At 62.4% G+C, this 12,438-nt stretch overlaps 2 protein-coding genes across 11 annotated transcripts in view; both read left to right on the top strand.

Annotated features, from left to right (window-relative positions):
- UIMC1 (ubiquitin interaction motif containing 1) overlaps positions 1-6,165 on the top strand; it is a 39,147-nt gene extending 32,982 nt beyond the window's left edge. For 3 of the 8 annotated variants that reach the window (XM_063348705.1, XM_063348706.1, XM_063348707.1), the window contains 4 exons: positions 1,842-1,920; positions 3,456-3,576; positions 5,386-5,449; positions 5,675-6,165. In XM_063348705.1, the coding sequence (XP_063204775.1) occupies positions 1,842-1,920; positions 3,456-3,576; positions 5,386-5,449; positions 5,675-5,931 (521 nt within the window). In that variant the 3' untranslated portion in view covers positions 5,932-6,165. Of the gene's footprint in view, positions 1-1,841; positions 1,929-3,455; positions 3,577-5,385; positions 5,450-5,674 lie in introns of those variants that run through there. The other 5 variants (XR_010072874.1, XM_063348709.1, XM_063348708.1 and 2 more) reach the window with 5 other exon arrangements.
- Positions 6,166-6,175: 10 nt separating this feature from the next.
- Positions 6,176-12,334, top strand: HK3 (hexokinase 3). 3 transcript variants are annotated; one of them, XM_063348704.1, is made up of 19 exons: positions 6,176-6,246; positions 7,474-7,528; positions 7,606-7,768; positions 8,095-8,243; positions 8,403-8,522; positions 8,634-8,729; positions 8,815-8,914; positions 9,000-9,183; positions 9,353-9,508; positions 9,623-9,856; positions 9,947-10,251; positions 10,330-10,469; positions 10,604-10,723; positions 10,811-10,906; positions 11,028-11,127; positions 11,243-11,426; positions 11,505-11,660; positions 11,838-12,071; positions 12,199-12,334. In XM_063348704.1, the coding sequence occupies exons 3-19, from the start codon at positions 7,645-7,647 to the stop codon at positions 12,332-12,334; spliced, it is 2,634 nt and encodes an 877-aa protein (XP_063204774.1). In that variant the 5' UTR covers positions 6,176-6,246; positions 7,474-7,528; positions 7,606-7,644. The 3 variants fall into 3 exon arrangements, with proteins under 3 accessions (XP_063204774.1, XP_063204773.1, XP_063204772.1); XM_063348703.1 differs by lacking the exon at positions 6,176-6,246 and adding an exon at positions 6,818-6,966; XM_063348702.1 differs by lacking the exon at positions 6,176-6,246 and adding an exon at positions 7,242-7,351 and having other exon boundaries at positions 8,095-8,522; positions 11,760-12,071.
- The last annotated feature ends 104 nt before the right edge of the window (positions 12,335-12,438 follow it).

Here is a 12,438-nt window from a genome sequence, read left to right as displayed (position 1 = left end):
CTCTGCTCTGCCTCGCTGTGCCTGTCGCGCGGCTGGCCCTGTTCTCTCTCCTGTGCCTCTGCTTCCAGCAGCACAGCTGGGGGTCTTCCCCTGGGCAGCTGCAGAGCCCGTCCCAGGCATCTCTAATGGGCCCATTATGCCAGATGTGTTCACTGCTTTTGGAAGAAAATAGAACTGATTAACACCTGAGCTGGTGCACGAGGCTCCCGAGACGGTGTTAAAGGAATATTAACGAGTGCACGCTGATTTGGAGAGCAGCTTTCACCACGCTGTCAAACGCACGTGTTAGTTGGGTTGTTGGGAGGCTGGATGGCCTGGGGGGGGTGGCCGTGGTTATTGGTCCTCCTCGTCGGGCTGCCACTTCGAATCTGGGCCGGGCTAAGTTAAAGAGAGACGTCCGCTTCGGTGCCTGTGAGAAATGAGCTGTTGGTATCAGTCATCGCCTACGAGACAATGCCCACGTCCTAGGAAACACTCGAGCTTGTTTCTTCAGCCTGGATGTCTCCCGTCAGCCCCAACAGCTCTGAGCATCTCGCAGTGCATTTGCTGGTCGTGGCTGCGGATCAGTGATTGCTACTAAGAGAAAAGCCGTGTTGTATCAGCATCGTGCGTAGATATTGGGGTGGCCTAACACTCTGGAAGTGGGGTTTTGCTAAAACCCTGAAGGATTCCCTTTGTTCTGCACAAAATTTTGTGTGTCCTTTTAGTTATCACAGATGATGTGCCAACAATAACAGGTTTCTCGTGCCTGTACCTTGGATTCAGGCCTTTCCCCTAAGGAGAGTATGGGAAGCAGTGTTACTGGGCTGCAGAATAGCTCGCTGCGTTGTCCGCTTAGCCAGCTTGCCCGAGAGTGCTTGCTGTGACATCTGTTTTGGAGCTGGAGTCTTGAACGTCCCTAGTGAAGCAAGCTAAGCTATCTGATATGTTCCCCGAGGATCTTTGCTGGTGGCACGTCAACAGGAATACGCTGAGAGGAATTTGACTAAAGAGGCGACGCTCCGACATGCTCCCTGCAGGTGCCTGGAGAGCAGGTTTGGAAAGGCTGGGCTTGCTAAAGGAAAAGAAATTGTTGGACCCGTCGTGAGTGTGCTGGTCAGCCGGGATCTCGGAGCTGCCCTTCCCTGCTGCCGACGGAGAGCAGCACCACCGATGCTTAGTCCTGGTAGAGATCTTCATCCAGAGGCCCCACAGAGCTGTAGGTGGACAGTAGTACAGATCACCCCGGTTCACATGGGCAGAGGGAAAAGCAGCGAGCGTAGGCTAATTGTTGTAACCTTCCCTTTCCAGCATGAGCTGTATCCCTCCCCAGCAAGGCTCGCTCTTCCTACCACGTCTGCAGAAGGGCTGGTGCCTCCACACGGCCCCTGCCTCGGCTCTCCTTCCCCCCGAGCTCGCCGGCACCACGCTCCCCCCCCTGCAGCGGGCACGGGAGCCTGTTTTGGCAGGGAGCGGAGCTGTGCTGCCGGAGCAGCTGTGTAACTCTTCTCCCAGGCTGTTGCGCTGCTGCGCGTCAGCTTTAAAATGACTGTAAACTGCATACTGTTGATCCAGCTGTTTCTGGCAGAAGACAAGTTACAGTGTGAAATGGTTAGCTGGCTCCCGAGTTCGGGGAAGGTAACTTCTTCAGCATCCCCCCAGGAAAAAAACAACCAGGAGAAGTGGCCAGCTACCTCTTCTGCAGGAAAGACGACCCTGCCCGTCCCGGTCCAGTATTTCTCTGCCTCTACCATCGCTTCTGCTGCAGCCTGGAGTGGAAGCGATGGAAGCTCATTGCATTTGGACACGGTGTAGGGATGCTTTTGGGGTGGTCGGCAGGTAACTCTCTGTTTTTTCTCCAGTGCTCACCCGGCGCCAGAGAGAGGCAAGAAGTAAAGCTGCCAGCAGTGACGGTGGCCCAACGTCCTTAGACACTGACAAGTAAGTAGGTATGCTTGCTCCTCCAAGGTTGTTTCTGTGCCTCTGTTCTAGCTCGCCTCTGGATGTCTTTATTCCTGTATATGCGCTGGCCGTTGGCCTTGTAGGATCATTTCCCTAAGAAATTGCCTGCTCTCAGTGCCTCTTGTTGCAGTGCTGGCTCTATTTATACCGAAGCAAGAGGAATTTGCTGTTCTCAGATTGTTTATTTCTGCGCTAATTTCCTTCCAGCCCGATCCATGGCGGGTCAGAGATGCGTGGTCTCTGGCCGCTGTGGGGGGAGCTGTAGCTAAAATGGTGCTAACTCAGCCAGTTTCTAATGGGAGATTCGAGCTTGGTAACCCTGGGAAAAGAAGAGGCTAGGACAGGGAGGCTGTCAACATGGCACCTGTAGTGATATTCTTAATTAAATTAGACTTTCAGAATAGCAGTGGCTTTGTTTAATCTCTTCCCATGCAGCCCCTCCTCCTGCCACCCACACAAAGCATCATAAGAGAGGATCTGACAGTAAAATCCCTGCTATGGAAGCAATTTTGCTGTTACAAACAGTGGATGGCAACATCACTAATGGAATTAGGCTAATTATAGAGAGGACAGCTTCTGTTTAGACACATTATCTGGGTAATCAGCACTGACTGGAAAGAAAATATGGGAGAAGTGCTGCAGAGTTTTGCTCGATGGGGGCTCTCCATGTGCATTTTAGAGCCTGGGGTGAGTTTTACTAGGAGAGTGCTGCTTATCAAACTGAACACAATGCTGCTGGGGCTGGTCCCTGGGGGTTCGTCTCTCCTTGGAGGTGGTCCATTCCTGAATAGCTCCCCGGATGGATGCTCCCCTCCTGAAGAACCAGTGCCCTCTTCTGCACGGTTCGGTCCCTGCCAAGAGCTGGTGTGTAAGCGAGCGTAGCTGTGTAAATCCACATCTCGCCTTCATCTCCTTTCACCCAGGATAATTTCCTTCCCAAGCACACTCAGTCGTCCTGCGTGAGCCTGGTCGTCTTCTACACAAACGAGGGGGTTTGAGGAACACGCTGTGCCAGCCCCCCAGCAGGAGCGCGTGCTTTGCATTCCTCTCCCAACATGGCGTGATGTAAGATGGAGACAGTGCAGAGAAAGACTTGATTTACTAGTCAGACAAGTTCATCCAGCCCTGGTAAAATGTCTTTCTGATTTAACACACTTGGTTTGCTTTTCAGGCAGAATTTAACTCCCCTTTGCAAAGCCCTCGCACTTCATTTCTGTGGATTTTGACAGGGTGCTTTATGTCTGGGGAGAAATCAGCGGTGTTTGAGATAGTTAGATGAGCAGATTTGATTACCGTCCCACTGCTGCAGCAGCAGGGTACGGAGGAACAGGCAGGGAAAACTGATAATCACTCATCTTTGCGATTGGTGCCGGCCTGACCCCACTGAGCGAGACCCGATCTGGTGACGTGTCTTCTCCGTGGCGTGGCCTGGAGGAGGAAAGCCATCGCTGGTGTCTGGGAGGCCGGTGCAGGGCGATTCCTAATGCAGTGCTCTGTCCTTTGCTGCCTGGCAGGTGTGAGAAGTGCTACCTCTGTAAGTCACTGGTGCCACTGCTGCAGTATCAGAGGCATGTGGACAGCTGCCTTCAGGCTGCTAGGCAAGCTCAGGGAACCAGGAGGCTGCGAAGCGCCAAGGTGAGGGGCGACCCTGCAGACCATCTCCTTTCCTTTGCGCTGGTTTTGGGGCTGGGTTGGCAGCAGGAAGTTTTCCCTGGTTGACGGGATGAGCTGACCTGGTGTGGTAGGATTGCCCGTCCCCGTGGGCCGCCGTGGCCAGAGAACTCGTTGCCCTCCCTCCTGCGATGCTCTGCGAGAGTGTGGACCGGTCCCAGGGGTGAGCTAATCCAGTGGAGCTGCCAGTAACCTCTCCAGCAGGCAGCCAGCCAGGGCTGTCCCACTGCCAGACAGCGCGCCTCAGTCCTGCAGGCTTCCTCGGCTGAATATAGATGGAGTGGAGGGCAGTGTTAGGGTGACAAGCGTATCTGACTCTTATCCACAAGCCCTTTCCCATGGGCGAAGGCTGCAGAGCCGAAGGAGGGAGAACTGCTCGGTGCCGGTAGCAAACCGCAGCATCCCAGGAGAAATGTGGGAGAGCGAGTGCAGTGGAGGTGTGCCGGCTGCGGGGGACGTGCCTTGCCAGGGGAGGTGGGAGGCAGGAGCGTGGGTAGCAGCTGGCTCACAGTCACTCGCCAGGTGTTGGCCCCCACCGTGCTTTGTCCTGCTCGTGGTGGTCCTGGGGGAGCGTAGAGAGGGTCCTTCTGGGCCTTCCCGCTGGTTACCATGGGCAAAGCCCTAGTGCTGCGGATTTGCCTGCGCTCAGAAATGTGATTCTCAGCATGAAGATGCAACATGATGTCTTAGTTTCCTATAATCCCTTAAATCCATCACAGGCCTCAGCCCTTTGGGGATTCAGATGCAAATGATGAGACTTCTGGTTGATGATTTTGGCTGGGATACAGCCAAGCGCTGTGTGGTTCAGCGTACTGCAGGGCACGGCTGCTCCTGCATGTGACCGGCTCCATGGGGGCTGTTTGACTCTGTCCCTGCGCCCCACAGCCGGCTGGCGTGCGGGGTCCTGCACGCAGGCACGGGCACAGGGCATGGGGGAAAGGTGCTGGAGCTGAGCAGCCCTTTGGGATGGCTCGGCAAGGCCCTCTGTTTCCTGTGTCCCTGCTTGTGCCGAGGTGGCAGCTCACTGGGGGGGCAGGTCACACCTGGGCACAGGCTGGGCCATTGGAAAGCTTCCTAGTGGCACTGTTGGGCTTGCGGTTTCCTGCCACAGCCCATTTTGGGGAGCTTTGACAGCTCCAACCCCACAACCGGGATGCCAGTGGCTTCTAGAGCAGTCCTGGGGGCAGGGAGCAGCCAGGTGAGGGGACTTTGCTGGGCCAGCAAGGCTCAAAGCAGCCAAGCCAAGCAGTCTTCCCTTAGCCTGCGTGACCAGCGCGGCTGCATCTTCCCAGGCTGAGAGGGGGCACAAGATGCGTGTTCCTCGTCTGGCTGTGCCCTGGAGGAAGGCCTTTCCCTCCGGCACCAAGCCCCTGCGCCCTCCGACAGAGTGGGATGGGGCCTGCCCTGCACGGTGCTGGGGGATGTGCCCGAGCTGTGGCAGAGCCTGTGGTGCCCAGATCTCTCTGTTGCATCCCCGTGCTCGCTGGCTGGGCTTGGGGATGGTTTCCTGCACCCTGGCCTCTCTCCTTACTGGGCTCTGCTTTATTAGCTGCTCTCAGCTGCCTCTGCTCGGGCACCGGTGAGGCTGGGCACGGGGCAGCGCCCTTCCCCTTGTTTGCTGGCCCTGCTCAACTGGAGGCCCTGGAAATGCAGCATTCGCTCTTGTGCCCAGCCTCACCCTGTGGGCTGGGGGAATGCACGGCCATGGGGCCAGCCCGGCTATGGGGTTCCCTCATGGCAGTGCTGTGATGGCGGTTCTCCTCTCCTTGGCAGGACGTTGGAAGGCAGGAGAGGGGACTCCTCAGGATGCTGGAGCTCTCGGAGAGCAAGTCTGCAGGTGGGAAGCTGTTTTCTGTGCCTGCCTGGGTCAGGGCTGCCCTTGCCCAGCTCTCCCATTATGGTCCCGGGATGTGCTGGGACAGCAGATTCTCCTTGAAGGGGTCTGTTCTTCCTGAGCAGGGCAGGAGGCTGTGGTGGTTGCCATCCTCCGTGCATCGTTGCCTGTGCCCGCTGGACCGGAGGGAGGGTGGCCAGGCAGGGCTGATGTGTGCTCTGGTTGCAGGTGCTGATGCGGGGGGACCCATCGCTGGACTAGGAGACCAACAGTCCCCCCCTGCGCTCTCAGCCGGAGCCGGGGGGGCGGCGGCAGACAGCCCCAGCTGCCTTCGGCACCTTCCTTTCAACATCTCCCCTGCGAAACCCGGCGTCTCCTTCTCGCAAGCCACGGACGGTGTGGTGGACTTGGAGCCCCACGCGGCTCTTCGCCTGGGCAGCCAGCGGCAGACCAAAGGCTGCCGACGGAGAAAGCGCAAGGTCTGAGGCCAGAGGTGCGGTGGCCCCCCCGCCATGGCTCCCCACGCCCCGGCAAGGGTCTGCGCAGCACCGTACCCCTGCTTCACCCCCAGCCTTGTTCTCCCACCCCCCTTTTCTATGTTTTATACGATCTGTGCAGGGAGCACTGGGTGGGGAAGTGACTGTGTGTTTTATAGGTGCCTGTGCAGCTTTGCTCTCTGTTAAAGAAATGGAAATATATTTATGTATGTTTTTATGAAACTGCAGCAACACGGAGGAGCTTTGCTGTCTTTCTCTGGGGAATGGGAGGCGCTGGAGGGAGGAGAGGAGGAATGGCAGACGGTGCGTCCAAAATCAGGCTTCCCGAGGTCTGCCCTCGGGCTGGGGGGTGGTGTGAGCTGTGGGACCCCCCCCGGGCAGGGGGCTGCGGTGCCCGACGCTCTGTGGAGCACCTCGCTGCCAGCTGACAGCCGCAGCCAGGGGACGCGGAGACCGCTGGAGCCACGACCGCCGTGTCGCCATGTCCTTGGCCTCCTCCCCGGCCCCCGGGTGGCAGGGCCGGGCTGGGGGCTGTCCTGCGCCCGGTCCCCGCCTGCCCCCGGCCGCCGCTGGCTTCAAGGACAGGAGGGAGCCCCTTCCTAGGGACCACCCTCGCCCTGCCGCGGAGCCCCTCCCCGGGAACGGGGCGGGGGGGGTGATGGGGTGCTCATCGCTGCGCTGCCGAGCTAATTAAAAGAGCTAATTAAAATTCGGCTTCAAATGTAAAAGCGCTAACGGGAAACGAGGGCGCGGGGAGCGGCCCCTGCGGCGGGGGCGCCGCCCATTGGCCAGGGCGGGGCCGGCGGCGCGGCGGGTCAGCCAATGGCAGGGCGGGGCGCCCGCGGGCGCCGTTTCTGTTGCTGGGGCAACGGCAGCGTCGTTAGCAACGACCACCCCCCCCCGCGGCGCCGCCACCGTCCCCACCGCCATGGCCAGCCCCCTGCGCCGCGGCGGCACGTCCCAGCCCGGCCACCACGGCAGGGGGGCCAGGGACTTCCGGGAGCAGAGCCCCGCCACCCCCAGGTCGGACACCCTCCCCCGGCGGGGGCTGGGCCCGGATAAGTGGGGTCCCCAAGCCCTCAACCCGTGAGGGGGGCTCCGGAGCGGAGTCAGGCGTGGGGAGGCCGCGGTCGGGGCCGGGGATGGGGCTGAGCAGGCTCGCCTTGCTCCCCGGGGTGTTGTACCTCCATGGGCAAAGGAGAGACCAGCCTCCGGCCTCTTGCAGGTGGAAGGGAGAGGCGGGCAGGGCGAGGCGGGGGCAGCCCCCTTCTCCCGCAGCCCTCGAGGACGTCTTCGACATGTTCGTGGTCGTGGGGCACAGCTGCCCCCTCTACCCCCGGCTGCCGGGTCGCGATTGCAGTGGAAGGACACTGCCAAGCGACGATGCTGTTGAGACTGCGGAGGGGAGGTGGGAGGCAGAGCCGGGGACGGGACACACACCCCCTTGTGTGCTCGGGCCTGGGCAGGCCTCTGGCCTGTCCTCCTGCGGGCCGGCGCTCAGCGAGTGACACGCCACCTCCCTCAACGCAGGTCCTCAGTGAGCCATCAGCTGGGCCAGCGGAATGATGGTCCCGCCTGCACACCGGTAAGGCCCATCCCTGCCCCGCACCCAGCGAGAGGCATCCCCTGCCCTTCAGACCTGCCCTAACGAGCCGTCCCCAGGTACAACGAGCCCTGCTGGCCCTCACCATCCCGCTGGAGATGCTGCAAGTGGTGAAGGGTCGCATGATGCAGGCCATGAGCAACGGGCTGAGCCGCCAGACGCACACACAGGCCAACGTGCAGATGCTGCCCACCTACATCTGCTCCACACCCAACGGCACGGGTAAGACGGCCCACCCTGGGGACAGGCTGCTCTGCTACCGGCAGCCCTGCACGCCCGGCTGGACGTCGCCCTGGGGGTGCTGGGGAGGGGTGCACCAGTCTCTGGCCAGTTGTGGGGTCCATAAGCAGCCCTTGTGCGGTCTCTGCCAGTCCCCAGTGCAGGGGCAGAGGCCAGGAGCTGGCTGCCTTGGCCCCCGTGGTGGTCTCAGGCTCTCAGGAGCCTCCCCCCGTGGGTGAGTGACTGTCCCTGGAACAGGGTGAGGATCAGATTCGGGGGATCTGCCACAGGGCATGTCTCTGCCTGACACCGCCCCTGCTCCCCCGTAGAGGAAGGCAACGTGCTGGTGGTGGAGCTGTGCCAGAGCCATGTCCGGATCCTGTTGATGACCCTCCTGGGCGACGGGAACCAGAGCCCCCATATGACTGACAAGATCTTCGACATACCAGGGGACAGCATGCAGGGCCCGGGGGAAGCGGTACGAGGAGGCCATGGCAGAGGGTGGCTGCTGCTGGGCTGCCCAGCGCCAGGGAGGCTCAGAAGGGCTCCGGGACGGTGCTGGGGCTCCAGGCTGCCTCCCACAGCCTGGGTGCTGGGAAAGGAGGAGCAACCGGTCACCCCGCCCGTGCCTTTGCAGCTCTTTGACTTCATTGCACAATGCGTGCGCCAATTCCTGGCTGGCGTCACCAGCACCGAGGAATACCTCCCCTTGGGCTTCGTCTTCCCCTTCAGCTGCAAGCAGACCCAGCTGAACAAGGTGAGTGGGACAACCCTGCCCCGCCACCGCCTCCTCCCCAGCACCGCATCAGCGGGGAGCGGAGCCGGGCCAGTGGCAGAGGCCAGCGGCTCAGCCGTGTGCTCTCCACAGGCCGAACTCCTCTCCTGGTCCAAAGGCTTCAGCTGCAGTGACGTGGAGGGGAAGGATGTTGTGCAGTTGCTGCAGTCAGCCATCAACAAGCAGGAGGTGGGGGACCGTGGGGTGGGGGGGCCTGGCTGGGGGCTGCCCCCGTGGAGGGGCTGACGATGCTCTTGCTTTGACCCCCGGCCAGCTCTTCCACGTGGAAGTTGTTGCCCTGATGAATGACACCGTGGGCACCATGATGACCTGCAGCACGAGGGAGAGACCCTGTGAGGTCGCCTTGGTTGTGGGTGAGCAGTAGGCATCCCGCGCGCCAGGGTGGTGGGTGCCGGGGGTGGGGGCCGCATGGGTGCTCACCCCCATCGCTCCCCGCAGACAAGGGCACCAACAGCTGCTTCATGGCCGAAGCACAGTACGTGGAGATGGTGGAGGAGACCAACGGGCGGATGTGTGTCAACATCGAGTGGGGCTGCTTCGGGGACGATGACGCCCTGAATGACATCCTGACCCCCTACGACCAGCGCGCGGACCAGGAATCCTCCAACCCTGGGAAGAGGAGGTGCTCCCACCCCCCAGCGAGGGCAGGGTCCCTGGGGCTCCCTGTCCTTCCCGGAGCACACCAGGCCCCACCAACAGGAGCACGTGTCCCCCTGCAGTGCTCCTGGGTGCTCTCAAAGGGCCAAAGGGTGCCAGGGGGGATGATTGACCCCTGCTTGGTCTGCACGCAGGTTTGAGAAGTTGGTGGGCAGCCTGTACCTGGGGGACATTGTCCGGCACACACTGATGGCCCTGTCTGCAGAGAAAGCGCTCTTCATTGGGAGCAATGTCACTGTCCTGGGGACCAAGGGTGCGCTCAAGACCCAGCAAGTCCTGGAGATCATCGAGTGAGTGTCTGGGGACCAGGAGCTTCTGCGGGTGGGAGGAGAGGGGCTGACAAGTGGGTACCCCCGGCTGCAAGATGGTGGCCCCGTAAGCCAGCGCTGTGCTCTCCCTTGCAGCACCGAGGAAGGCATGGCCAAGGCGAGGGTGGCTCTGGAGGCTCTGGGGCTGCGGCCGAGCGAGCGGGACTGCTGCCGGGTGCAGCAGATCTGCCGGGCGGTGGTGAGCCGCTCTGCCGCGCTCTGCGCCGCCGGGCTGGCCGCCATCCTCGGCTACATACGCCACAGCCGGGGGCTGGAGCGGCTGGTGATCAACGTGGCGGTGGATGGTGAATTGTACCGGGCACACAGCAGGTGAGGAGGGACACGGGGCTCCCGGGGGGGTCCCCAACCCAGTGGGATGCCTCACATCCAGCCCTCGCCATCTTCTTCTTCCTCTGGCAGGTTTGGGGAGATCCTGCAGAGCGTGACAGGCCTGCTGGCCCCGGAGTGCATGGCCGCCCTCGTGCCCTCGGTGGATGGGACCGGGCGGGGGGCAGCCATAGTGACGGCGGTGGCTTTGCGCCTGGCAGACCAACGCCGTGAGATGGACCAGCTGCTGGCCCCGCTGCGGCTCAGCCGCACCGACCTGGAGCGCGTCCAGGCGCTGATGAGGCAGGAGATGGAGCTGGGGCTGGGCCAGGAGACCAACGCCAACTCCTCCGTCCGCATGCTGCCCACCTACGTCCGCGGGACGCCCGACGGCACCGGTGAGGGCCGGGGGCCTGGGGAAGGGGGTCCTGGGGAGGCCATGGCACTGCTGATGCCCCTGTGCTGGCTCCCTGCAGAGCGAGGCGAATTCCTGGCGTTGGACCTGGGGGGGACCAATTTCCGGGTGCTGGTGGTGCGTGTGGCAGAAGATGGCATTCGCATGGCCAGCGAGATCTACCTCATCCCGACCAACATCATGCAGGGCACCGGCGAGGCGGTGAGACTGAGGACCCGTGGCCAAGGGATGGGGTGAAGGAGTGGGAATTGCCTCCCCCTCGCTGCCCACGGGCCTGGGAAGGGGCTGTGACACCCCCACGGCATTGCCCCTGAGACCGTGGCTGCTTCCCGCAGCTCTTCGACCACATCATTGACTGCATCATGGACTTCCAGCTGAAGCAGGACCTGATGGAGCAGGTCCTGCCGCTTGGCTTCACCTTCTCCTTCCCCTGCCAGCAGCTGGGCCTGGATAAGGTGAGGGGGGGCTCCGTCCCCAGGGGGCTGGGGAGGGTCCCGGGGTGCGAGGCGGCTGCCCAGCCCCTGCTCCCGCCTCTCTTGCAGGCAGTGCTGCTGACCTGGACCAAGGGCTTCAGCGCCTCGGGCTGCGTGGGCGAGGACGTGGTCCAGCTGCTGCGGGAAGCTGCCCGGCGCAAACAGGTAGGGGAGGGCTGGGCTGTCCCCTGTCCCCGGGGTGCCACCCTGCAACCAGGCGGTGCCAGCTCCAGGAGCCGGCTGGGTGCCACTAAGCCGCGTGTGACCCCCATCTCCGGTTTGGCAGCACTTAGCGCTGAAGGTGGTGGCCGTGGTCAACGACACAGTGGGAACCATGATGTCCTGTGGCTACGATGACCCCAAATGTGAAATCGGCCTCATCGTGGGTGAGGACCACCTCTCCCCAGGGTCTCCCATCACCTCACCACCACCCCAGCCTGCCCAGCACGGCTGTCGGGTGCCAGGGCTGTGGTGGAGGTGACACCAGCGTGGGGCCTGCAGGGACAGGGACCAATGCCTGCTACATGGAGGAGATGCAGAACGTGGGCACCGTGGAGGGGGAGCAGGGCCGTATGTGCATCAACATGGAGTGGGGGGCCTTCGGGGACAACGGCTGCCTGGATCACATCTTCACCGACTTTGACCGGCTGGTGGATGAGAAAACGATCAACCCGGGCAAGCAGAGGTGGGTGAGGGCCCTGGGGTGGGGAGGGGGCCGTGGCGGGGGGGCGGCTGTGCCTGGCTAAGGCCGTGCCCGGGGCAGGTTTGAGAAGCTCATCAGCGGCATGTACCTGGGCGAGATCGTACGCTACATCCTTCTGGCGCTGGTGGAGAAACAAGTCCTGTTCCGCGGCAAGCCCTGCCCCAGGCTCCAGACCAGGGACATCTTCAAGACCAAGTTCCTCTCCACCATCGAGATGTGAGTGCTGGGCTCCGGTGGGTTCGCTTAGCCCAGGGTGGGGGGTGTGAAGCCGGAGCCCCGGGAGGGGGCCACGCCACATCGATAGCACACACACAGGGTGATGCCACCTCCAGCCTGTGGGACGGGGACGGTGATGGGGATGGTGATGCTAACGGTACCCCTGGCCCGGGGCAGCGACGGGCTGGCCCTGCAGCAGGTTCAGGCCATCCTGCAGGACCTGGAGCTCGACGCCAGCTTCGAGGACAGCGTGCTGGTGCGGGAGGTGTGCCAGACCGTGTCCCTGCGGGCGGCCCAGCTCTGCGCCGCCGGGCTGGCCGCCGTGGTGGAGAAGATGCGGGAGAACCGGGGCCTGTCCCAGCTGGCCGTCACCGTGGGCGTGGACGGCACCTTGTACAAAGTGCACCCGTGGTGAGTGGGGCAGGGGGTGGCAGGCACCCACCGGGGACCTGTGCCCTATGGCAGGGGTCCGGGGGAGCCATGGGGTCCCCGGGGTGGGGGGCCACCAGCCCTGACCATCCCCTCCCCTTTCCCCCAGCTTCTCCCAGCACCTCCAGAAGATGCTGCGGGAGCTGGCGCCCAACTGCACCGTCACCTTCCTGCAGTCGGAGGATGGCTCGGGCAAAGGGGCCGCGCTTGTGGCAGCCGTGGCCTGCCGTGGGGCCGAGTCCTAGGGACAGCCACCGCTGCCACCACCATCGCCCCAATAAAGTGCTCTGCTCTGCACCTGCGCCTCCTTGGTGGGGGGAATGGTGTGGGTGGGGGGCAGCGCACGGCC

Source organism: Chroicocephalus ridibundus, chromosome 11, assembly GCF_963924245.1.
Source record: "Chroicocephalus ridibundus chromosome 11, bChrRid1.1, whole genome shotgun sequence".
In the NCBI taxonomy this organism is placed as follows: Eukaryota; Metazoa; Chordata; class Aves; order Charadriiformes; family Laridae; genus Chroicocephalus; species Chroicocephalus ridibundus.
Note: the sequence above shows the minus strand (reverse complement) of the source record. Positions and strands in the feature narration are given on the sequence as shown.